The sequence below is a fragment of the Eleginops maclovinus genome, chromosome 12 (assembly GCF_036324505.1).
Source record: "Eleginops maclovinus isolate JMC-PN-2008 ecotype Puerto Natales chromosome 12, JC_Emac_rtc_rv5, whole genome shotgun sequence".
NCBI classification, from domain to species: Eukaryota; Metazoa; Chordata; class Actinopteri; order Perciformes; family Eleginopidae; genus Eleginops; species Eleginops maclovinus.
The window spans coordinates 2048545-2076187 of record NC_086360.1 but is presented as its reverse complement, the minus strand read 5'-3'; the positions used below and the strand labels follow the sequence as shown (position 1 = coordinate 2076187).

At 42.1% G+C, this 27643-nt stretch overlaps 1 protein-coding gene across 1 annotated transcript in view; it reads right to left on the bottom strand.

Annotated features, from left to right (window-relative positions):
- The window catches only part of cacna1ba (calcium channel, voltage-dependent, N type, alpha 1B subunit, a), a 159061-nt gene that overhangs the window by 114577 nt on the left and 16841 nt on the right, over positions 1-27643 (bottom strand). Inside the window, exon 4 of the mRNA XM_063896797.1 lies at positions 1641-1732. Within this exon, the coding sequence (XP_063752867.1) occupies positions 1641-1732 (92 nt within the window). The remainder of the gene's footprint in view (positions 1-1640; positions 1733-27643) is intronic.

Below are 27643 nucleotides of genomic sequence, written 5' to 3'. Positions count from 1 at the left end.
CCCTGGCTTCTCTGTGCTCAGCTTTAGGCACTTTGGTTTAGGTGAGGACACGATTGTGGTCTGTTAGTGAGTCAGCTGTACTAATAGATTTATTATCCATCTTTACTTTTCAGGTATAATAATTAACGTTTTGTCTTTGTGCTAATAGAAAACTGTTCAGTGTTTTTAAGTAAACCATATGTGGGCCCTTCATGTATAAGTCAATTGTCAATTTGAGTCAACAGCATCAAAGACAAGTTTTGCTTTATGTCAGACATTTTGACCTGTCATCATGGGAAGAACACAGTGGGACTTGCTAACATTTGATATGTTTTAATAGAAAGTATTACAGAATATACAGTATTAACTTAATATCTTTGAATCAGTTAAATTTCCTGAGCAGATCATAATCATATTTCTTATTGTAACCTTTTTGTCACATAAGATGTTTAAGGTCAAAGTCCCGTTGTGACATTAATGTCACAATGATATTTATCTTATTTGTTTCATACCATTTTGATCAACAAATGTTTGAGAATGAGCTAGTCACATGTGCAAATGTGGCTCTGAGGTAGTGCGGTCGTCTTTCAACCAGAAGGTTGTGTCAACATGTCGATGTATCCTTGGGCAAGATACTGAACGTAGAGCAAAAGTGTACTGCTCTGTGTGAATGGCTGTGAATGAAGCGCTTTGAGGGGTCGAAAAGACTGGATAAAGCGTTATATAAGTCAATTTACCATTTACCATGTGTTGTCCTGACACACAGACATCTTGAACAAATTACATGACATGGCCCATGACTCACCAGGATATTCAGTATGTGTCACTTCATGAGATAAAATCAAGTGTAAAGCTGTATAAGGAACTTTCCAGAACATTTAAAGGTCATGTGACATCTGTGTCGCTGTGGGTTATTATGGGTTGATTTGTATAATGAGCTAAAAGCCGAAATCAGTTATCTTTCTACTCCATTCATATGAATGAGCTAAGACTCCATGACTCTGCAGATTGGTGGCGGAGCTTAGGGAAAAAGCAAGTGTGCAGGCTCCATGGGCCCGGATCAGAGAACTATCGTTCTAGAAAGTCAGACCATGACTTCAGACACCACTGCTCTGAGAGTGAGAGGACAAGATCAATGCCTCTCATCTCATTTGTTTTAATACCCCTAAAATACAAATTGTTATGAGTGACATGACAACTTTTACAAAAAAAATTAAACAGCACTTTTATTATTATTTTACACAGATTTAGGTAGGAATATATGAAATATCTTGGTTTCTTCTTTTGTAGGGTTACATTTAAGTAAAAAACATCTTATAGTTATTTATTTTCTCTTGTTTTAAGTACAATCACATTTGATATTGAGGTAATCCAAAAGTAACTGAAAGTAATCAGGTTATATTACTTTTATATTGTGATACTCAGATGAGGTTACTGATTACAGCTTTTCACATATAACTAGTTATTGTAAAAGATGACATGTTTAACGTGACCCTCCCCACCCTGCTAAATGACACACAATGTTTTATTTTTGACCTTTTGCAGTCTTAATGCTAAACCAGGCTGACTACATCCTTACATTCATTCAGTTTCTGTACCCTCCTCTGTATTGTTATCAGTGTGACAGGAAGCTGTAACATTTACACGTGCAGTTCACTCACTTGGAATGCCGGAGACCAGTTTGAGGGGCCGCAGTACTCTCACCGCTCTCAGTGTTCTCAGATCAAAATCGGCCCCCACAGTGGCCAGGATCCTGCACACACAACACAGCAGGGATCAAGATTACAGTACTTTACTTTTACTTTAACCGCTGATTGTCTCAAACACATCTACAGGCAAACATCACAATAAATGCTACATGTTTCACTTCTGACATCATTTAGTCATCAAATCATTAAAGACGCTGACAGACTGAAACACATGGTTTTAACAACTGGTAAACTCAAGCAAATACTCAGTGTTGCTCTCTGTTGAAACACCACATCACAAACAATAATATGCATATATGATATTCATATTACTGGAACAGCCTGTTCACACAGAAGGTGTTTCAGTCTGCCACGCATCTCACAGAGCAGGTTTATATCAGAGATGTTAAACAGACTGAGTAAATGGTATTTAAAAGCATTTCCATCCTTATAATGTGAATAAGCACAGTGACAGTGTGTTGGGCTCTGGCATTGTGATGTTTCGAGAGGATTGGGATCATCAGCTAGAGGTGTGGGTGCGATAAACAAAAGACAGCAGGCAGCGATTTCCAACTTAATTCAGTGTATTTTCGTCTTCTTACAGCCTTCACAAACTCAAATTGTCACTTGTAAACAAAACAGAAGGATTAAACTAACTAAAGACTTTTGCTGACTACAAAAGAAAGTAAATAAAACCACTTCTTCTCAGTGTGCATCTCAACCATTGTCTCCCCCCTTTGAGCTCTCTCCCAAGAGCAATGAGCAAAACCACCTTCAGCCGTCTTGCCAAATGCCCTGCTGATTATGGGAGTTGTAGTCCCTGTTGCATCCACCGAGAAGGAATTCATCTGCCCTGTATGATGCACCCTCTCGTGACATGACAACATGTATAAGGCAACATAACAGGTTCAAAAGTATTGATGGATGATATAGGATTTTTACTGTTACGCTGCCATTTTTACAACTCATTTTGGCTACATGCCGATACAGTTACCAATATAAAAATGATATGTGACATGTAAACGTGTTTGTTGATGAGTTTCTGAACGCATGGCTGCCGAGAGTGTTGGAGAGTCAGTCTGTCCGGGCTCAGCAGTGTTTGGCAGATTTATACGTTGTGCAGATGTTTAAATCATATTTAAATGTCATTCATGTGAAGAGGATGAAGGAGTCCCCTGCGAGCGTTTGTGTTCACAGCATTAAAAGCTCCTCAGCATGTAAAGGCAGTCATAATGTCTTGTTAGTCTTTAAGGAGTTTTATCAAGCCTGGAAAATAACATGATGTCATTGTTAGGATATTTTTTTAAAGAAATGTTTCTGAATGTACAGATTGTTTCAGCAAATTATGTGGCAAAGGTTATAGTTTTTTTTTAAACTGACTATAATTTGTATCTGCAATGGACAATGCCGAGTGGTTTTATTTAGAACGTTAAAAACGTTTGGCTGAGCATATTATGTGTTTCTTCACTGAAACAGCCGGGATGACATGATCAAATAATAAGATCATAATGTGTTTAATAGCTGTACTGTAGATAATTGTGAAAGATTACATAGATATACGACTATGAGTTTTCAGGAGGATCTGCCTTTATAATCTCACACACAAAAGCATTTATCAGACAGTGAGCCTGGGGCAGCCTCATCCTGCGTGCGTACATACACTCAGATGACATCAAACAAATGTATGAGTCAAACAAATGAGCTCCATTATGTGTGAGTAAAAGCTGTTTGTTTAAGCTGCTGCCTGAAGAGGCTGCACAGGGAATACCAGTTCTCTGCTCAATGGATGACTCAGTAGCAGATGGGAGGGGTAACCACACACAGTGCCAAAGAAACCCCATCACATGGAAGTACCCTCAAATACCCTGCTCTGCTCATCGGGCTCCGAGTATCCGTCTACCACTCAGAAGTGATGTTGTTTTTGTTTTTGTGTGAATAGCTGATGAGACTGATATATGGCATGATAACAATGAAGGCTCTAACCTAGTGATGGCAAGATGAAGCCTTATGAAGCTTTGAAGCTTTCCAGCCAATTGGTTTGCAAAAGGGTTCATCTCATGAGGATTCATTTGCACACAAACCCTCCTGTTGGTCAAAGTTTGTAAAACAGGCAGATATGACATCTCCACAGTGTGATCTCTTTATACAGAGTTCCCAATGAGGGAAGCTTTAACAGTAACCCTTAAAAAATGAACATGAAATCATATTTTCATGTAATCAATTCGTATCAATATTCCTGTTGAATGGTTGTGATTGAAAACCCTAAGGAGGCTGGTAAACATTGCAAAGACGGGTTTTTATTCCTAAATAATATTCGTCAAATTATCTATGCCTCCGAAAAGGTAAACAACATCAAAGTATACATTTATTGACTACATTATGACATTAAACTTACGCTGTTATAAACAAAATAAATATGTATCATTTGTCCTGCGACCCTGCAGTTGATAGTCAGCTGCTTTCCAGCTGAGCCACAGCCTACTGGTTGAAGTACTCTGAAAACTCTGTAAATTCCTGTTAGTTTACTTTGTTGATTCTCTGCCAATCAACACATTCCTGCATTTCTGTTTCTCTCTCGTCGTATCCCGTCTGTAGAGGGCTTCAATGGGGATGTGTCATTTGGTGCAAAACCTTTATTCAAAACCAGGAAAGATAAGCAGGTTAGGAAACCAAACTAAGTTATGTGTTGTGTGAGTGTCTGTGTCTATCTAGTTTGCTGCACTTCACTTCAGCTCCGTAACTGCACACACACCCCCAGCCCGACACAGTACATCAATAAGTGAAACAAACAATCCTCAGAGAGGTTTAAGTGAGGGTTTGAGTCCTCCTAATCCCATCGGCGCACTGGGGCCGGGTACAGAAGGGGGAATATGAGTGTTATAAAACTGTAAAGTGTCAGTAGTTCAACCGATCTGAAGCACTATCTGAAGCAGTCACGTGGTATTGACGGGCAGCAAGGCTTCGTTTGTCATTGATGACGTCGCTGGCCTCAAACGATACAAGCCTCGATACGCGCTTCACAAAAAACTTCCTGCATTAGCCTACTCGACACACTCTCCGAACCCTCGACGCAGTACGAAACATCACTACTAACTACACGCCTAAAAACTAACCACGCGCCCTAAAGGATAAGCTGTTTAACATCTTACATACACAGACACATTTTAACCAATTCATTCTACTAGATTGAGTGCACGCAATCTTGCTGTTTTTAGTGATTGTTAATCGTGTGTTTTTGTCTGTGTCTTGCAGCTCACCTTTCTCCTGACTATTACTACCCGATCGCTTCTACGCATGTGCGAATACGCTGCTACTTGTCCAGCAGTGGCTCAGTCAGTAAGGGCTTGGACTGGGAATCGTAGGTTTGCCGGTTCAAGTCCCCGAACAGACTTGAAATATGGAAGGTGGACTGCTACTTGGAGAGGTTCCAGTTCACCTCTTAGGCCCTGCTGTGGTGTCCTTGAGCAAGGCACCGGACACCTCCAATCCCCCCTCCCCATTGCTCCCCGGGCACTGCACAATAGCTGCCCACTGCTCCTAGTACTAGGATGGGTTAAATGCAGAGGATCAATTTCACTGTGTGTGCTGCTTCCCTTGATGCAATGATTCATGGGAAATGTGCACTTAAAGCTGGAGTGTAACTTTTTCACAAAAAGAATATCCCTTATATTCACGCCTCTGTCAAATGAGTTCATACGATGCTGACTAAGCCCAGCAGGCCAGGGGAAGCTCTCAGTATATCTCGGATCTGTGAGACTTTCCCCACGCTCTTACATGTCTGCAAGTGGGTTCCCACACCTCCCACGCCAGGACCAGCACTAAAAGTCTTCCTATGAATGTCAAGTTTACTTTTCATCTGAGGCAACCACACCAGATACTTTTTGGATCCTTTTTAGGATTTGGCACCACAGTGTCCACCATACTTCTGATCCGTTGCCAATTAACTCAGATACTTTATTGGATTAAACCAATTATTCACATAACTTCATCCATCTGTTTCTGACAGCTGCCGTCTTTTGCTTGTATCTGCCTGACATACAAAGGATATTCAGATCCTCACACACATCATTCAGGTCAGCAGCAGGTCTATGAACTGAACACTTTGACCTCGTGCTGACCTGTGTTGGCCTCAGGTTGCTCCACAGGGCCAGCTTGTGTCTAATCACAGCTATGCCTTGACTTTGAATGTCTTCTAGAGAAAAAAAAGTTTGTGATGGCTGCTTCCTGCATGACCACCCTGATTTAAGAACATTATGATTCTGGTTTTCGGTAAACGCGCAACAAGAACTCCTCAACTGATCAGAAGGACTATCATACTGTTTAAAGCTGTGGATGGCCATGGGGCCAGATAGGCAAACCAGAGGTAGGATTCTTATTTCCTGTCTCTGATTCATGAGCAGCTTTATCAGCACATATTTAAACAGAGACTTGATTGAGCAACAGGAAATGAACTTCAAGACCTTTGTTCAACTATTTATAGACTCTTAACGGGATGGACAATATCATGAAATGCTATTCTAACAAAGTCTCTCAGACCAAGACTAACTCTGGATATAAAGAGCCAGTCTGAGAGGAGCCACATCATCTTTGACAATGCTAGTCATGGCACATCACAGAGTGCAAAGATAAAGAGGGTTTCCCTCTCCTGTAAGTGTGTTCTATAGTGCATGCAAATGGTCTGCAAAGGCTAACATCCCTGTGTTCCCTCCAGAGCAATTCGGCAAATTACAGACTACATCCTGGAACCTCACATATTTTAGGTTGAGCTTTGCAAATTGATCCCAAGGAACCTGAGATAGCTAAAGTTATACCTGTATCTTAAACTGGTGATCCAAGTCACTGAAAAAACCCTCTCCCTGTATCTTTATTATTATTATTATTATTATTATTATTATTATTATTATTATTATTATTATTATTATTATTGTTATTATTATTATTATTGTTATTATACTGTATTATTCTGAATGTTCATTTAAACCTCAATTCTTTGGGGTCAGATCAGTCTCATAATTCACGAATGCACAAGGATTCACACTTGTATTTCATGATCCGCAAAAAGCATTCACACTTGTATGTTCAATGCACTCACAAATGTGTTCCGTTTCACATACATGTAAATAAAATCCAAATACAGAAAAAAGTTGTATGTGTATTTTTGATCCACACAAATTTGTACAGTTAAGTGGGACAGTGAAGTGCTCTCAGGTACGTGTGTGGGCGATTAAGAAAAGAGAGCGAGCGGCTCGTGCGAGTTTACCAAGCAGATGAATAGAAACAGAACGACACAAATAAAAGAACAAGTTGATATATATTTATTTGCCCTTTTACTTTGTAAAGTAACGACAGTTTCAAGAAAAATTAAGGCCCCTTAGAATTAGGGGAAGTACTAATTTATAGTTATTTAATAATTGTGACATTGTACTTTTTGATGGATGGATGAGGATCACACTGAGGGGGCAAACAATCATTTGAATTTGAATTGAATAATTCACGCAGAGACACTTATCACCTGTGCTAGACGCCATGTTGAAGTTGACCTGTCAGCTACAGACAGCGCAAAATGCGAACGTGAAGCGCTACGTCACGAACGCAAGAAATCATACCCTCGTGGGGGTGCACTCATGTGATTGGCTTAGAATGAAGGAGACATCTGATTGGCTATAGATGGAAAAACTTAGAAGTACGAATCGGGTCAGCATCAGGGGAGTATCAAAAAACCCACACACAAATGAACGATCCATGCACAAGTGTGAATCCTTCTGTGTGCATTTGTGAATTATGAGACTGATCTGACCCCATAGAATTCGAACAAATGTAAATAATACAACAAACCTCATATAAGCTTGAATATGTTTTTAGAAAGGATATTTAACATTACACACAAGGAACTAATAACAACCAGGAAAAGGACCACGCTTTAACACACATGATAGAGGAAACATCTCTCCATGTCATTGCATCCTACAAACAAACAAACAAACAGGTTTGTGTCTGTCTGTCTGTCTGTCTGTCTGTCTGTCTGTCTGTCTGTCTGTCTGTCTGTCTGTCTGTCTGTCTGTCTGTCTGTCTGTCTGTCTGTCTGTCTGTCTGTCTGTCTGTCTGTCTGTCTTGTGATGAAGTGATGAAGCTGGATACTGTAATATAATGTACTAACAACACCTTATTTTATTTGGGAACAAACGGTTGAACTGAAAACTGAAAAGAGCCACCAGATGGCAGGGGGGATAACACCTTGTCGTGCTGCTGGGAGTGGTTCTTTTTATCTGAATTTGGTGGGCGGACCGAACAATCATTCTGGAGTATTTTGCTACTCCTGATTGATATGATCAAAATTGAAAGCTTATTTCAATAATTCTTTGATGTTAAAATCAAAGTAATGACACCCCTAATCTAAAAAAAATATACATAATTTACCAAATGAACATCATGCTGGGAGACCTGAAACTAGAGATTGAGACAATGTCACGTCAGGGAAATGTTGACTGAGGTCATTCATGAGGAAAGAGGTACAGGCTCATTTTCTCACAGCATTCCATACAACCAGGCGGCTCAGTGCGCTGATCCTCTGATCAGGGGTACACTGGTTCAATCCCACCTTGACCCCCACTGGATTCAGTATGTCACCATGCCCTGGCAAGACACCTCACCCAAATTTTCCAAAGTATTATAGTGTATGCCAGTCGCTTTGGGTAAAAGCGTCCAATAAGTAACAATATAATCAGACTACTTTTTGCTACCAGTCGAGTAGCGGGCACTTCTGCATAGGCTTCACTTCTCAGATCCGTAGGTTCCCTTGGTTCTGAGGAACAGTGACCTCAGGGAGGTAGGTGAGGCCTTCTGCTGTTTGGGACAATGATCCCTGATGTGAGTATAGAGGCTCTCTGAAAATGTTTAAACTTCGAGTGGGAGAAAAACAGCACTGGTTTTCAGTGAGTAGATTTCTAATGAGATGATATATATTGTTACAAAATCATTTTGCAGTGCATTGTGAGCATGGATGTATTATCAGAACTGGATTCAGTGTCGGAGGCGAGCCTCCTTCATTTCTATGAGAGTTGCTTAGTGGCGCACAAATCGCCCGTCATGCCTGCCTGTCGAGAGCAGAAGTACCGTATGTGGCTCATAGAGCATGCACAGTTTAGCTTTCCCTTAAGCCCCGCCCCCATCTCCCACGCTCAGCTCAGTCAGATGAATGGAGAGAGAAAATAATAATTAGCTTTTAGCTAACATTTATACCCTTATGATAATAAGGGCTATTAAAGTGTTCATACAGGGTAGTTTATTCTGTACAAAAAAAAATGTATCTGCTGATTTACAGATGTCCTTTTCCAAATGTAAGCAATGGGAAAAAGTGTTTTAGGGCCCATTGACTTCACATACTGACACGGAAGTTTTAGTACCGCCGTTTGGCCACTACGAAGTTTTGCTTCCTCGTCCGGCGCACTTCCTGTGCATCCTGACTCAACTCTTTAGCTCTGACATCAGAACCAATGGTTTCTATTACACCACTCTAGTGACTTCCTGTGTAGCTTCCTTTACCGGCTGAAAGCATTCTGAATATGCAGCTCATTGAGGAATTAATTTGCCAGTTTACCTAGCAACTCGTTCAATGTGAATTACATCTCCATTATTTGCAATCCAGGGGAGGTCAACTGGCTGCAATTACGGCAGCCATGTGCACACACACACACACACACACACACACACACACACACACACACACACACACACACACACACACACACACACACACACACACACACACACACACACACACACACACACACACACACACACACACACACTGGCAAACCTGTATTCAGAGATGAAGGCAGGCGTATAAAGTCAGGCCTGAGTGCTGCACTGTGCCTGTGGAAAAGAACACGTTCAGACATCGTCATCCCGCACATCTGGAAGCTCCATTAGCAGCAGGCTGCAGCAGGTGGAGTGGAAAAAAGCCAATTATGTCGGGAGGAGACATTGCAGCTGCATAAAACTCACAAACTGACACTTCAGAAGCAGAGTGCAGACATGCATGTGCAAATACACAAGACTCATATATGTGTGTACATGCATGCACACACTGCACTGCAGAGCTGTACCGGCTCTAGCGGTCAAAGTCAGGCTATATCATATATTTATTCCAAATAAACCACTGGTTAACAGTTTGCCACAACAAAAAGAGGACAGACTGAGCTGTAACTGAGAGGAGCAGAGAGGCGTTAGAAGACAGGAAGTCAGCCGAGCGAGATGAAGGATGAGTGCGACTGAGCAAAGCACTTCTCTCCTTGTTTAATTCATGATCCCCATGTTCAAAGACACCAAAAATGGACTTTGAGTTTCTTTAAGGTTCCACTACAGGTATGGTTTCAGTGAGGATATCCTTGGAGAACACAGCCATCCCTGGTATTGATACATAAATAAATGCTGATGGAAACTCTGAGGACTGTGCTGCTAGGAAAGGATTTAATGCTGATATTATGCCAATATTTTGACCTGATATGATTTTCCCTACTAGCAACCAGGGTAATTTTGAGCAATACTTTAATATTGACTTTCCATGTCTGTCAGCAAAGTGTAATGACAGGTGTCCAGTACATTCTGTGAAGCCATAAACACAGATTACATAGTGGAACTATTTCTTCAAAAGTAAAAATCGGAGGCTCCTTAATGTTTTAATGAACAATCTGGTTGTGTTTTTTAGGGCCCCTTAGTGCATTGAACTCATTGAGCCTCAGTCAGTGTGCATGTTGTATTTATTGTCAAAAGATTCTGAGTCATGTTGCGTTCTGACTGACAATAGAATGTTTATATTCAAATGAAGGGCCATGAACACAGATTAAATAGTGGAACTTTTTCCTGAAGAACAACAGTTAATCCAACTGCTGTAGTACCTCTCTTTTTCCTTTTACATGTAAAATGACAATAAATGTTTCTAATCTAATCTGGTGCTGGAGAGCCTGCTGTTGGGTGTGTCCAGAGGCAGAGCCAGACAATGGATTTGTACGTCCAGGGTGTATAAAAGCTCCGAAGTCTGAGGAGGTCATCTCGTGGGAATGGAACGGTTAAAGGTGTGGACACAGGCAAGGGAAGACTGCATGTGGAACTGAACACACCATCCATGAGGCCTGACACTACATATCACCTGCTTACAGAACTTTTCTGTTGCTATTGATTTGAACTGAAAGATAATACTAAGCTTGCTACCAATTTTAATCAATTTACATTTGCTGTGTGTCTATTTTATTTTCTGTCAACATATTGAACATCACAGCTACACTGATATGTTCATGATGTGTAAAAGAATAAACATAGAAATGTATCTCCAAATGACAGGCTCTTGTGTTAAGGGCAGTGTGAATGAGGAGCATTTGTTCTTCCCAGGGTTGGACTGGGAAAGAAAATGGCCCTGGAATTTTGGCCCAGACCAGCCCACAACCATCAAACACAAACACAGTAGCGGCTCCTGACCAGAGGAAAATGCTAACTATCAGTGCACACACAGCTACCAACATAATGCACCTGAAGGGGCCGTCAGAACAAAACAAAAAACAATATTAAGTTGTGTCGGACCACCGGGAAAGTGCCCGGTATGCCAGATGGCCAGTCCAGCCCTGGTTCTTCCTGTATACAAAATCTGACACAACAGATGCTTAAAGGTGTGCTGCCGCCCCCCATGATTGTATTATGATAAAGTTAAATACATTCTGGAAACAAACAGCAGAGTGTAGGAAGAACACGAGAAATGCAGCTCTAAGGTGAAACAATATGAATGTAAGTATTGACTTGATGTTCTAATTATCAGTGTGTCCTGCTGTAGAGTACAACAGTTCATTATGTACTGTATAGCTCTTCCATCCATCCATCCATCCATCCATCCATCTTCTCTTGCTTTTCCGTCAGGGTCGCTGAAATAACAGCTCCAGCAGAGAGCCCCAAACTTCTATTTCCCTGGCCACATCAACCAGCTCTGACTGGGGGATTCCAAGACGCTCCCAGGCCAGCGAAGAGATACAATCCCTCCACCTGGTCCTAGGTCTACCCCTCGGTCTCTTCCCAGCTGGACGTGCCTGAAACACCTCCCTAGGGAGGCGCCCAGGTGGTATCCTCACTAGGTGCCCGAACCACCTCAACTGGCTCCTTTCAACGTGAAGGAGCAGCGGTTCTACTCCGACTCCCTCCCGGATGACTGAACTTCTCACCTTATCCCTAAGGGAGATGCCAGCCACCCTGCGGAGAAATCCCATTTCGGCCGCTTGTATCCGCGATCTCGTTATTTCGGACATGACCCATCCTTCATGACCATAGGTGAGGGTAGGAACGAAGATGGCCCGGTAGACAGAGAGCTTTGCCTTCTGGCTCAGCTCCTTTTTCGTCAGAACGGTGCGGTAAAGCGACAGCAGTACCGCTCCCGCTGCTCCGATTCTCCGGCCCATCTCACGCTCCATTGTTCCCTCACTCGAGAACAAGACCCTGAGATACTTGAACTCCTTCACTTGGGGTAAGGACTCATTCCCTACCTGGAGTGGACAGTCCATCGGTTTCCTGCTGAGAACCATGGCCTCAGATTTGGAGGTGCTGATCCTCATCCCAGCCGCTTCACACTTGGCCGCAAACCGATCCAGTGAGTGCTGAAGGTCACAGACCGATGAAGCCATTAGGACCACATCATCTGCAAAAAGCAGTGGTGCAATCCTTAGCCCACCGAACTGCAGACCCCCTCCCCCACGAATACGCCTCGAAATCCTGTCCTTGAATATCACAAACAGGAATGGTGACAAAGCGCAGCCCTGGCGGAGGCCAACCCTCACCGGAAATCGGTCCGACGTGCTACCGAGGACCCGGACACAGCTCTCGCTTTGGGAGTACAGAGATTGGATGGCCCTGAGTAGAGACCCCCTCACCCCATACTGCCGGAGCACCTCCCACAGTATCTCCCTGGGAACCTGTTCATACGCCTTCACCAAATCCACAAAGCTCTTTAAAAACACATTTATGTTATGCTCCTTCATGCTCGACTGAGCAACATGGCTCTGTAGAATTCATTGAGCGTCAGTCTCAGTGTGTACGTTGTATTTACGGTCAGGGAAAACAATCCTGTGATCCAAGCAATCTGACCGAGTTCTTAACACTCAGTGCTGCTTTCTGACTGACCCAAAAATGTCATATTCAAATGAATATTCAAGTAGCACCATGCTTGTAGTTGGCTTGCAGCCAAGAATCCTCCTGCTGCAGCAGGGAGGAGGAGAGGGTTCATACTCAGAGACAAATCAGATTAAAAGTGCATTAGATGCTCTGACTGCATTTTGCATCTGACGGCCATTTGGTCGAGCAGAAGAAGGGGAGTGTAAAGGAAGGAGAGGGTTGCTAGTTGGAAGGAGAAAGTAAAACAAGTGAATGGTGAGAGAGGCACCTAGTTGTATCCCATTTTCTTTCCTTAGATTAGAAACTCAGATATCCACACCAACGACTAGAAGGAGAGGTGCAGTTGATGAGATGCCCAACTATGGTAGTGTATCAAGGTTTGAGTCATAAAAACATGTATTCTTGCTTCACTATCTCTCATCGAAGTGACTGGAGGGCATTGTGAGGATGTGAGCTTGTTCGCATAAGAGCACACTTCACACCATCAGATATTGCACTATTTCTGTAACTATATCTTGCGAAATCTCAACTTGACAAATAATGATGTTTGTGTCACCAGTTGTTAAGCAAATGAATAGATATTAAACAAGAAGTGCTATTCTTACAAGAAGTTATTAACACAGGAAAACACATCAACTAGGAGAGGTACAGCATTTATCTTCACACTGCTCAAATGACGGTAGTGTATCAAGGTTTAAAACAGAAAAATATATCAGGCCTGCAAAACAGAAGAGCCTGGCTCATACAGCCCAGGCCCTCATACAGCTGTAAACATGTGGATGCTAGGGAGGCCTTCAGACTTTTTTAATGCCACCCTGGAACTCTCAAGCTTCACTTGTTTTTCCCTCGCTGGAGAGTTACTGAATATGAACTCAGCAGGCCCAGTAATAAAAGTAACAAAACAACGTTGGTTTAAAAAAATACAAATAAAACCTAAAAGGTGCAAAAAGCTTGCCTTTCCCTATATCCCCAATATCAAGTGCATTACATTCCTCTAAACGGAATAGCTATACTATATCATTATAGTACATTATAATACATTGTGGCAGCGGGGTGTGGTTAGGGCGCCGGCTGCTGGAGTGGTGGGAGTGGCTCGGTCCTTCCATCTGTCCTTGTTCAGGTGCCACTGTGAGCTATCCGGCTCACACTGGGGTTCAGAATGATGGAAGGACCGATGGGTAAGGTGTAACAAAGTGAAATCTTTATAGTCAAACGGGGAACTCAAATTAGGCACAGAATCAGTCGCTCTTGTCGGGCGTGGGAGGTTGGACAGGCCTCACTCAGGACCCAGTACACTGCAAAATGAAGGAACCAGGTTATGACCATGCTTTTAATCAGTTCCTCATTACCTGATTCCGATCAGCTGCCTGACCTCTGGCTGAGCCACTCCCACCACTCCAGCAGCCGGCGCCCTAACCACACCCCGCTGCCACATACATGTTTTAGACTAAGTAGTAAAATATATTTCCCTCTACTTGATTTTATGTCATATCTCTCTCTGCATGTACAGACCCTTAGCTTTGCCATACTCTTCAGGCCCATGGCTCGATGGTTCTCCTCTGAGGCTGAGACACTGCATGGAGACCACCTGCTGTGATGGATCAGCCTGGGTTGTTTTCTGTTTCCAATGCCACTGGGGATTGTTGATGGTTCAGTCAACATTAAAGTATAGCAGCCTAGTTTGTGACTTTTATATTTCACACCAATTCACTCATGTGTCCATGAAGAGGGATGTTTAGGGAGGGATGACAGGCAGGTGGAGAGGCAGACTGTAGGAGCAGGAAGAGATGGAACAGGGGGGTTACAGGAGACAGAAGGAGGGAGAGAGGGATGCCTGGAGAGGGGAAGCCACTGTGGAGACGACTGGAGGTGTCGCCATAGAAACAAAGGAGGCACCACTGATCTCATTAGAGACAAACAGCAGGAGACCTAGACAGGCTCACAGACATACACCGTGTTTCTTTACACACACATTTTCATATGAATACAGGTTCCGCATGACCGAGAGCAGATTAGGAATAATCAAATACATTTCATTAATGAATTTATTCTTTTGCTATAATGTCCATGTCTAAGAACTTGTCCTCTGTTAATACTTGGAATGATGATGAATGATGAAATGATCAACACTGATATGATGACGGAGGATTCCAGGTCAAGGTTTCTGTCCTGTCATGCTATCAAAACAGATTTGAACCAAACTAAAGATGGAATAATAGAGATAATTATATTAGAAAAGCAAATTGATAATACACATGGGTATGACATATAAAAACAATGACTTATTGAATCTAAAGAAGTGGTAGTATTTAGCGGATGAAGCTTACATTATTATATATTTTTCCTAATGTCAACCTACCCTCTGAAAATACAAAACCAACAATAAGTGTGTGTTCCTCCACATTTACCCCTGTCTTTGTCTGGGCCCATTACTTCCTCCTGAAGATGTAAATATTTAATAAGCTGTCATGCATAGTTTAATTTCTAAAAATGGCTCCGTAATGTCGTCTGTCTGTGAGTATTTGCAGTGGCCTGGACTTTTCTCCACTGGAACTGAAGGCAGACACGAGTTAGGAATCTGATCTGAAGAAGAGACGGATCAGGATGGACCGCTGCCTGTACTCTGACTTACACACACGTCAGCGTTTGTATTTGAATTAAAACTTGGAAATTGTTATTAGATGAGAGATATTCATAGTACAATTACTATCTCAGAAATCCCTGTATCACAGAACAACACTATTATAATTATTGTTATTATTTCTATAATTATATACTGATTATTATTTTTATAATATTTTATTTTTGTTTAATTATTATTATTATTATTATTATTTTTATAATATTTTATTTTTGTTTAATTATTATTATTATTATTATTATTATTATTATTATTATTATTATTATTATTATTATTATTATTTTAACTACTCTATAATTATTTTTCATAATATATTGTATTCAAGTCATTGTTTCCTTTTCGGTGATGGCATCTGACATACTAAAATCTCTCCGGTCATAATGTATGGTGAAAATAATTCCCCATAAGCACAATTTAAAGTGCATTAAAAATAGGCTAATTGACGAGTCAGCAGCAGCCGTGATCCGTCTCCAGTGAGCCGCAGAGAGGACTCCAGGAGCCAGACACACCTATGTGTATTTTGGTTTGTTTACAAATTATTATTTTATTCAAATGAGAATATCTAGGCCAAAAATGAATGGAAGGCGTATGATTGCGTAATATTTATTATCTTTAGTATGGTGTCAGCAGAAACGAAGCAGTGTGTGTTCAGTTTCAATGCTACAACTCCTCACAACCCCTGCTGAATAAGCTATGGTTAGCCAACTAACCCAACAGGGGCTTAAGCTTAAGGTGAGCTGAAAGGGGGCCCGGGCCCTAATAGCTTTTCAGGCGGAACCCATTATCTAATTTGTGAGGTTTACCATAGAAGATGTAAAGTATGCAATAAGTGAGTATATAAAACAAAGATCATCTCCATGAGGGTGGGACATAGAGGAAGTCATGGTTATGTAAGCCAGATTCCATGTAGGGAAAAATGGCCATTTGAATAAAAGATGACAGCAGAAAAGATCTTAAAGAGAAAAGGAATATTCTATTCCCTCCCTTTTTATCTTTATAAAACACGGTGTTCATGATTTGAGGTTATCATGGTTTGGATGTATTTGACTGAATGAGTTTCACATCTCAATCATCATCCTCCTCTCTGCCAGCAGCAAGGAGCCTGCACATGTGTGTGCATGTCAGCTGCCTCGGCAAGTTATTAGCTACATCTAACAAGTGCATGTACGCAAATGAGGTGTAGCACAGAGCGGTTCACACAGCCCTGCCCAAGCAACCCCGCGTCTTCATTAGCAAATTGCTTCTGTTGTAACACTAAACTGCAAAGTATTGTTGCTCCCTTAAGCTGCTTTATAATTGGAGCAATCTCTCCTCTGATGTGAAAATGTTGGACAACAGAACGGCTCCCCTCTCTCTGCGTCTCATGAAGTGACAGCGTGTCTGGCATGGAAGACATGGTGAAGATACACCACACATCACATCATCAGACAGATACTGCAAAATATGAATCTCAACATGACAACAAGTGATGCTTATGGTCACTGGTTATTAAAAAAATAATATAATAAACATACCAAGAAGCGAATACATCAGGCTTATGTCGGAAGCTGTGTCGAGCTTAACCTGAGCAATAACAGTTCATGGGGGGTACGTCAAAGAGAATAAAGTTGTAACAAGCAGTAGTGCTGACACTAAAATGAGTGACTAGAATGAGACCACATACATATATAAAACACACTTACAGTAAAGTCAGACAACACTAACCAGGCTTCGTGTGATTCAGTTTATTTTTACCTTACTTTAATCCCCATCCGTTCGCTGTTATTGATCACTGTGAAGAGCAGCAGACGTTCTCCTGTTGTTTTGTATTATAGCAGCTATAGGGTAATCAATTCATTACATGGGCTACACAGGTGGCCAGGTCAGACAATCACAAGTAAAATTATCATGAAAACTATGCCTGTAGAAAACAGCTTTTGTAAAGATAGTCAGATTAGCTTCAATTGGGGGGGGGGGGGGGGGGGGCTATGCATCATCTGCTCGTGTGACAGTCTGACAATGAATAGGCCTACTTTCCAGCGGCTACTGCCGTGAGCTAACGGCAGACTAAACGCCGGTATACCAGCAGCACTGCAGCAGGCGGTAAATGTCGCTGAACCACATTAATAAACAATGAACCACGGCGCTCTGGAGAAAGGTATAAGGTTGGAGAAGCAGTTCTTTAATTTAATGTGGCTTTGTATGATTTAAAGCAGCACGAGCATCGACCCGACCCAGTCCGCCATAGTTGTTGTTGTGAAAGGCGTGGCCGAGAAAATCAGTGACGTAAACAGTCACTGGCAGTGAAATACAACTGGAGCCAGAAAGGCAAAACCTGTTCGGTACCAGTAAAGCACAAGCACGGAGCCTAAACAGGAATTGGTTTGAAGGGAAAGGGGCATGAAGAAGAATGAGCAGCTTTTTTCTTGATCAACATTGAGGCAGGGCAGGCTTTACTAACTGGGCACCCTGTCCACATCATCAATTTATTTAATCCTTCTGAAATGTTAGTTTACTCTATGTGAGATGGATTTGAGTCGATATAGTGTTGGCACAATATCATATCTTTTAAATGTCTCCTATTATGCTATATTTGAACAATATATTGTAGGGCCATATCTATAAAAAACATGTCTCTGAACTGTTTTGCTCAACATACTAAACAGATCCCCCATTGTAGCATGCCTCATCCCCCTCTATTTCAGCCCTGTTCCTGAAGTGCTGATTCTGTGACTGTAGCTTTAAATGAACTAGCTGCTGCTGACCACGCCCATTGGGAGCTGCTGGCCACGCCCCTTTGGAGCGTCATGATCTCTCCTCTGAAGAGAGTTTTCTACCGGGAGGAACTCAGCTAAACGCTGCTGTTCCAAACCACATCCAGTATTATTTCTGAAACACTTCTCAGAGTTTACCACCAGAACAGAGACATTATATGTATTATACAACAACTCTAAGTCCCTCCTGCAGACATCCTGCTGAATACACAGACACACACTCACTCACTGACTGTATATGGGGGACGATAGGTTGGGACGTGTCACGTGGACGGGACGTTGCCAGCAGTTCAATGTAAAGCCAGCCCACATTTGGGTTATGACGTCATAACTGAAGCAAATCTGGATCAGCTCGTTTGTACCCCCTTTTTTAAAGATGTGGGTAATGAGGAAAAGAGAGAGGGTTGTATTTTTTCTGACACTTTGTGAGTCTACTTACACACCGGAGACACATATTTATGTATAAAAGACATCAAGAAGTGCATTTTGCATAATTGGGGACCTTTAATACAAGCCTCAAAGTTGCAGTATTAGTTAGCCATTATGTTCATCAAATTACCATCCCAGCCACAAAGATGCAAACTCCTAGATGCCTAACAACAGGAACAAATGTTCAATGCAAAATCTATTCGACGTTGACAGCCCTCAACATATATTTTTTTATATCTACTGCTTTTCAGGAAGTACATTATCTCCAGTGCATTTCTCAAACCACTGAAGCACTCAGGATATGTCTTCAGAGAAATATGTCTACTGTTCATTTTGGGCTGGTTCGATACAATGAGACTGGCCCTCTGTGTGATGGACAGTAACTGCAAATCAATGCTTTAAGTTCAGTCAGAGCCTGGGGCCATAGCCAGGTTTAATAGAATGGACATCAGCTAAACATAATGACAGAGCACGCTCAATAAACTACACTCATCGCTGCCTGGCATCGATACAAAAACACAACGTGGTTAAATGGGGGAAAATAACCAATTCTGGAAAGAGATAACTAAATTCTTGGCATTTGTGTGTGGCAAGGAATTACAGCCAGAAAACATTTGACCACGGGTTCATTTGATCCTTTGGCACAGGTATACGCACTCCTCATTCAAGCTCTGCAGCCACAAGCTGATTCTCCAGCAGGCTCTCAGGCTGGCTCCCCAGCAGTTGAAAGGGAGAGCAGGTAGCATGCAGAGATACACGGCTAGCAGCTGAGTGGAGACACGCAGGGCCCAGCTTCCCGCGGGGTCCCAACCCTCCCTGACAACCAGCTCTCAGATCAATCCGCTCCCTGGAGGAGGGGCGGGGGGAGGTTTGAGGTGATGGACTGGGGGTTTGAGACACCTTCCAGGCCATAGATAGTGAGTCTCAGACACATTAGTCTGAATCAGGGAGAGACTGTCTGTCGCCATGCTCCTCTCCTCTCTCTCCAGGAGACGTGTGTGATGAGCTGAGGGGCAGCAGCTTCCTCCATCACAGTCACAGAGCACAGAGACACATCCTGCACCAGAGTTATACAACATGTAAGAGGGGGGAGAAGTACTCAGATCTTGTACTTGAGTAAAAGTAGAAGTACTCAGATCTTGTACTTGAGTAAAAGTAGAAGTACTCAGATCTTGTACATGAGTAAAGTAGAAGTACTCAGATCTTGTACTTGAGTAAAGTAGAAGTACTCAGATCTTGTACTGAGTAAAGTAGAAGTACTCAGATCTTGTAGTTGAGTAAAAGTAGAAGTACTCAGATCTTGTACTTGAGTAAAGTAGAAGTACTCAGATCTTGTACATGAGTAAAGTAGAAGTACTCAGATCTTGTACTGAATAAAGTAAAAGTACTCAGATCTTGTACTTGAGTAAAAGTAGAAGTACTCAGATCTTGTACTTGAGTAAAGTAGAAGTACTCAGATCTTGTACTGAGTAAAAGTAGAAGTACTCAGATCTTGTACTTGAGTAAAAGTAGAAGTACTCAGATCTTGTACTTGAGTAAAGTAGAAGTACTCAGATCTTGTAGTTGAGTAAAGTAGAAGTACTCAGATCTTGTACATGAGTAAAGTAGAAGTACTCAGATCTTGTACTTGAGTAAAGTAGAAGTACTCAGATCTTGTACATGAGTAAAGTAGAAGTACTCAGATCTTGTACTGAGTAAAGTAGAAGTACTCAGATCTTGTACTTGAGTAAAAGTAGAAGTCATCAGATATTGTACTTGAGTAAAGTAAAAGTACTCAGATCTTGTACTTGAGTAAAAGTAGAAGTACTCAGGTCTTGTACTTGAGTAAAAGTAGAAGTACTCAGATCTTGTACTTGAGTAAAAGTAGAAGTACTCAGATCTTGTACTTGAGTAAAGTAGAAGTACTCAGATATTGTACTTGAGTAAAGTAGAAGTACTCAGATCTTGTACTTGAGTAAAGTAGAAGTACTCAGATATTGTACTTGAGTAAAGTAGAAGTACTCAGATATTGTACTTGAGTAAAAGTAGAAGTACTCAGATCTTGTACTTGAGTAAAGTAGAAGTACTCAGATCTTGTACTTGAGTAAAAGTGGAAGTACTCAGATCTTGTACTTGAGTAAAGTAGAAGTACCAGAGTGTAGGAATACTCTGTCACAGTAAAAGACCTGCATTCTAAATGTTCCTCCAGTGAAAGTAGAAAGTACTCTCATCTAAATGTACTTAAAGTAGCGACAGTAAAAGTACTCATTGTTTGATTGGTCCATTTCAGAATAATATCTCTGATATGTTTTATAATTATTGATCATTAAAGTGTTCTCAGAGCTGGTAAAGGTGCAGCTAGTTTGAATGGCTTTGTATACTGCAGGGTAGCTGCTGAATTTACTGCAGGTGAACTAAAATCTGATTTAAGGGCTGATTATATTTACCATCATTAATCCAGATCTATAAAGTTCTAAAAGTGTTAAATACATGTGGTTGAGTAAAAGTACACCATTTACCTAGGAACTGTATTAGAGAAATAGTATAAAGTAGCAAAACATTGAAATACTCAAGTAGAGTACAAGTATCTAAAAATTATACTTAAGTATAGTACTTGAGTAAATGTACTTAGTTACTTTACACCAGTGAAAAATATAAGATATGTTGTTGTCTGCTCTGTTCATGTGGGAACGTGAACTGGCTTTAGCTAAATGTAACAGAAACCTGATAAAGTTTGGTTTTATATCCTTTTTTTAATTTTCAAATGTACCGTCTCGTTAATTTGAGACTGGGACAGTCTCAGTCACTGTTTGGAAGATTGTGGATTAGGTGAGGTGGGGGAGGGGTATATGATAGGCAAAAATATGTCAAAAATGGAGCCATTAAAGTGATACCCTTTGACGTTTGACCTTCAAGTATCAATTTAACCAAAAACATTGGACCATCTCGCACACAGAGCACGTTTTATGAGGAACCCAGATTAGAAAGATGAGCATGGGATCTTTGCTTGCACTGATTTAGAGAGCTGACTCGACAGATTCCCAGTGAGGGAACATTATAGTGCTAGCTCATTAGCCGAGCTTTATCAGATCATGGTGTCCTCTTAAAGTCAGAATGTCTCAGTCTGATCACCGTGTGTCATGAGGACTGTAGTGTATTTGTTTTTCCTGGTTCCATGTCCCAGGCCACGAGGTCTTGTACAGTTGGTTTCAAGGTTTCAAGGTTTCAAGGTTTTTATTTGTCATATGCACAGCAGATACAGCGTATATGTTGGCAATTGAAAATCTTATGTCGCGTGCTCCTCCAACAACTCAACATACATGGTGCAAAAGATAAATAAAATAGTAAAAAGAGAGAAGAATATTTACAATATCAACAATACAGATTTGAGGAGGTGAAATATATATATGTGGAATACATTGAGAGTATTTAAATACTTTACTCTGTTGAATGAGGAGGTATGGACAGATGCATATATTATGTATAACAGATGTATATGGCAGATATGTATAATATATAGATATGTGTACTATAAACAGATATGTATAATATATAGATATGTGTACTATAAACAGATATGTATGGCAGATGTGTATAATATATATGTATGTGTGTACTATAAACAGATGTGAGTAGACATTCACACAGCTCAGGAGTTCAGTAGTCTTATAGCCTGTGGTATGAAACTGTCTCTGAGTCTGGTGGTCTTGGTCCGGATGCTGCGGGTACCGTCTGCCAGACGGCAGCAGACAGAACAGATTGTTGCTGGGGTGATGGGGGTCCTTTAATATCTACCGGCCTTCTTCCTACACCGCTGGGTGTAGAGGTCCTCCATGGATGGCAACTCCGTCCTGGTGATGTGCTGAGCAGTTTTCACCACCCTCTTGTAGGTCTTACGGTTGAGGGCGGTGCAACTGCCATACCAGGCGGTGATGCAGCCAGTCAGGATACTCTCGATGGTGACCTGTAGAAGTTGCAGAGTATCCTGGAGTCCATGTTGAACTTCCGCAGCCTGCGGAGGAAGAAGAGCCGCTGTCGAGCCGTCTTGGATATGACCCTGGTGTGATGTGTCCATGTCAGGTCCTCACTGATGTTAACCCCGAGGAACCTGAAGCTGCTGACTCTCTCCACAGGGTCCCCTGATTGGGGATGGGGGTGTTTTGCTTTTTTCTGCCTCTTTTCCCGTAGTCCCAATCCCGCTCCTTTGTTTTGCTGACGTTTTAGAGGAGGTTTTTGTCCCGGAACCCAAAATGTCAGGGCTCTGGGCCTCCTTTGTGCCGTCCGTCGCCGTTGTTTAAGGGGATGACGGTTCCCTGTCGTCAGCAACCCTTTATGTTGGGGTTTGGGGCTGTGTGTGGCCACGCAGTCGTGCGGGGAAAAGGGGGGGTAGAGGAGGGGTTTAGCCCAAACCCGAGGGGCCCGGGTTGAGGGGCAAGGGGGAGGGGTTTTGGTGGGTTCCCCCTCCCCACTGCCGGGATCTTCCCGTCCGGGAAACTCATGAAACCAGTACAGAGGGGTGTTTTTAGCCCAAGGTCCTGAGCTTAAAAGATGGTTGGAGGGGACCAAAGGTGGGGGAATTTCTGAATGTGTCAAAGAACCCCCCCTTTCACATAAGTGTTTCCCCTTTGGGCCAGGTGGGAGGGGCCCCGTGGAGGGGAAGGGGGGGGTTTGGATCTTCCCTGGGGCCTGTTTGCTTTTAGGCAAAAAAAAGGGGGTCCGTGGGGTCAGGGGGGAGGAGGTGGGTTAAAAATTTTGGGCTAAACCCCCAAGCACCCTTATGATGATGGAGGGATTTCAATGGGCGGGGTCAAATTTGGGGGGAAAGGGGTTTTTTTCTTTTTTGGGGGCAGGGCAATGTGGACTCTTTTAAAGCCTGTGGGGGACTCGGATGGGGGAAGTGACCTATTGGGAAAATGTTGTGAACCCCAATCCCCGCCCGGTGAACTGCACAACTTGAGGGGCCGGCCCGGGTTCCCTAGGTCCTGGGAGCCCGTGGGTGTTGTTCTTTTCGAGATCTACACCTTTTCCCCTTTGGGTTTAAAAACCCGTGAGCAGGGACCGGGGCCTTTTTGGGGCCTTTCCAAACCGGGGGGGGTTCTCAAAAACGTGCATTTAAAAAGTGGTTTAGTTCATCTGGGAGAGATTTCGACACTTTCCCCAGCCCCCCGTTTTCCCTTTTTTGTTGTTTTTTGTTTTTTTTCCAGCCAAATTTTTCTGGAGTTGGAGGCCCCTTTTAGTTCCCACTCCCCCTTTTTCCTGTAATTTTCTTTTTGCCCCCGTAATGTCTCCCGGAAATGCCCTATGGAAATTCCCGTACTAAACCAAATCACCGCCGCGTGCGCGAAAGGGCCCCCTTTTTTAAGTTTTTTGTCGGCCTCGCCCTTTATCCCGGGGTTTTCATTTGGGGGGAAAGTTCCCTTTCATTAAACCGCGGGCCCCCCGTCTTTTGAGATTTGCCCATGTAGCAAATGGGCCGCGTCCAGTGTGTGGGGTTTAAGCCCCCTCAAACCCCCCCCCCCACTCCCTGATGGGCCCAAAACAGTGGGGGGAAGCCTCAGGGCTCCGGACCAAGTGCCCCTGTCCCTTGGGCACCGGTCGGTCCTCCAGTCTTGCCCCGGGAAAAAAGGGGAAACAAAGAAGAGATATGTGGTCTGACTTGCCGAAGGGGGGGCGGGGGAGGGCTTTATATCCATGCCGGAAAGGAGTGTAAACATGGTCCAGTGTATTTCCACCGCGCGTGGGGCAGCTGACGTGCTGATAGTATTTCGGCAGGACTTTCTTCATGTTGGCTCTGTTAAAATCCCCGGCCACAATAAATGCGGCCTCTGGCCGTGAAGTCTCTGTCCTGTCGATAATCCCATACAGCTCCTCCAGCGCTGTGTTGTTGTCAGCGTGCGGCGGAACATGTTTTCCCTTTCCCTTGTGAGCCATGCTCTATGTTAGTCAGACTTTTTTCTCCCAGTCAGTTGTCCTTGAATATTTTCCCTTAAATGTGGACATAATCAACCCCAGCTAGAGAAACTCAGCTGAGGGTTCACCATAAGAAGAGAAATATGAGCTGCTGCTACTACGAGACGTAACAAAGAACAGATATGTTGCAGACTGGGCAGCGGGACCAGCAGACTGAGATCACTCACGATTCCTCTGCTCCACTGAGCTGCTTCATCAGCCTGCTGCATGTCACACTGAGGAGATGGCAGGGCCAGATACAACACTTCTTACAAAGCATTGAACACAAACTCTGGTCTTTAAACCTGACAAAAAGATCAACATAGTGGAACTCAGTACATACTACGATAACTAGAACTGAATCAACCTGAAAACTGTCAGGTTATGGAAGTTAAAAGGACACAAACACAGAATAAGGAAGAGGGACACTAAGTATAACAAAAAGAGACATTTTATCTCCAAAAAAGCTGTTACAAAATACAAAAATGGGGAAACAGGCGAAGTACAAAAAGAAAGAAAAGTAGAAAACAAAACAAACCAGAAGGATGCAGGAGGCCAAAGGAGGGCAGAAAAGGGTCATCCAACACATGACACAGGGACCCAAATCACGGGAAAACCGACGACGAACTGACCAGGAACACAAGGCCAAGCAAGACTAAATACACAGGGACTAATCACAAGACAAGAAACAACTGGGGAGGGGAGGCAGAAACACAAGAGCAACGGGTGACAACAATGAAGCAATCAGACAGACAAGTAACCACACCAGGAGAAACTAAATGTCAAAATAAAACAGGAAACTAAATACAAAAACTGAGATCCTGACAGAAAACACTTTATTTGTAACTAGCCTTGCTACTGTAAAGGATCCAAAAGACAGACTGGCTTCTCTAATGCAATGTTGGCAAAAAATGACCTGCACAGCTGTTAGCTGAACCCAGTATTAAAACATCACTCCATTAACACTGTGGCCCCAATCTTTTTAACTCAACTAAATGAAGCGATTCCTGGCCTAACTGGTCACCCAATAGAAACCCTTAGACACCATATACAACTTATTGGCAGCCAGCTGAAATAGTGCTATAGAAACAATTATTATCATAAGCGGAAATCAAAACGAAGTTATGTTATATATAACTGGCAACCTCATAATACAAACCCATATATAAAGGTAGTCCTTTAACCATACACTTATCCTTTTGCATTTCTTCAATGTATTACAGTACAGCAGCTACTGCGCAGAAACACAGGGAATCTCCCAATATAGTAAAACAATGATATTAACATTAAAAGAGCAATTTCCCAAAACACTTACAGCTCTGGAAAAAATTAAGAGCCACTCCAAAAAATAAATAAACCTTTATCCAGTGTCTGTTGAATTCCAACACAAAAATTGTCAGTAGTTTATAGAATACAATACAAAATAGTTAACTCAAAGACATACCTATATAAAAAAATAAATAATGACAATGCTGAATTGGTCTCTTCATTTTTCCCGCTGCTGTATTTGTTCCTTTCTATCCTTTGGTGTGCGCCTGGGCCCACGTGCTCATACATCACCAGTGTTAGGTGCAAAGCTGGACAAAAGTAATGTATTACTTTTTGCTGATACGCAGTAATATAACACATCACTTATGAAATGTAGGTAATAATATAATACCTGTTAGAATTCTCAGTAACGCAGTTACAACACCTTTTAACCTGAAATGATGTGGTGTTGTGTTTCTAAGAATTCACAAACATAGCGAGACATTCTGACACCAGAGGAATAATTGTGAGGGTAGAATAGTAACTCAGTAAACCTGTTTACTATTGGTTAAGAGGGCTGCAGAAACAGATTCACAATGCAGAGCTGCAGGCTCACAATGCAGAGCTGCAGCTCAGAGAAGAGAAAGACAGGAGTGCGCGCAGGCCAAAGCAACAGAAGGTAACTTTCTCAGAGCGTTGAAGAAATGCAACCTCCATCAACTGACGAATCGCCGGCTTTCAGAAAGCTCCCCGTTAACACACCAATGACAAGGTGAGCTAACGTTGAATAGAGACTCGTTGATATACAACTGGTCACAGGGCCGTGCAGAGGCTCCACTAACATGTTATTAATAACACACAGAGACGTCATGTTACCGGTATCACATATTATTCAGCCCACTTAAACGGAGCATGAGTTTAATCTCTAGCTCTTTTCCTAATGTTCAGCATGTACTGCCAGATAGATAGATAGCTTTAATTAATGAGCTGCAATAAATACATTTCAGCATTTAAAGCCATACTTTAGAGGTTATTTTGGTGAAAGTAACTCAAAGTAACGCAAAAGTAGTGTAACGCATTACAGTTCAGAGACAGTAATAATGTAATGTAACGTATTACTTTAAAAAGACAGCAATAAGTAATATGTACTGTATTACATTTTGGAAGCAGCTTGCCCAACACTGTACATCACACAGATATATTTTTATATTTAGGGTTCTCTTCTTTAAATACAAATGAATTGGTCATATCAAACAATGCTGAAACAGAAGACAGTAACATGAGATCATATAAACAACTTAAATGTACTTTTTCTCTGCACAGTACAGCGGAACACAGAGCTGACTGTCAGTGGGGAAACAATGATTAACAATAATTAACAACCATTTATTTTCAGTTTCCATTAGTAATATTCCATATTTGTTACCCATAATGATACGGTTAAATAATAAATTCATCATTCTGGCTCCTACAAACAGAGTTGTTGCTTATAGAGGGTCCAGTTTGGTAATTGCACAACCACTTCAACAAATAAAACAACTGAAACATCCTATAATAATGCTCACAATGTTGCTGATATGGTTTCTGTTCTGCTGCATTACATCTCCCTTCCGCTGAAGTACTGGTCAGGGTAAAGGCTCACATTTCCCAGCATATTCCTCCGCTCTCCGAGAATAAAGTCATTTAAGCAAATGGTTTGCAGAGACACGTACAACATCACTGCTAGTCAAGCACCTCAATCCCCAAAGGTGCTCTTCACCGCTATTCTCAGCACAGCTGAGAACACAGTTTAGGTGCATTACAACTTAACAGAAAGGTTTCAGGAAGCA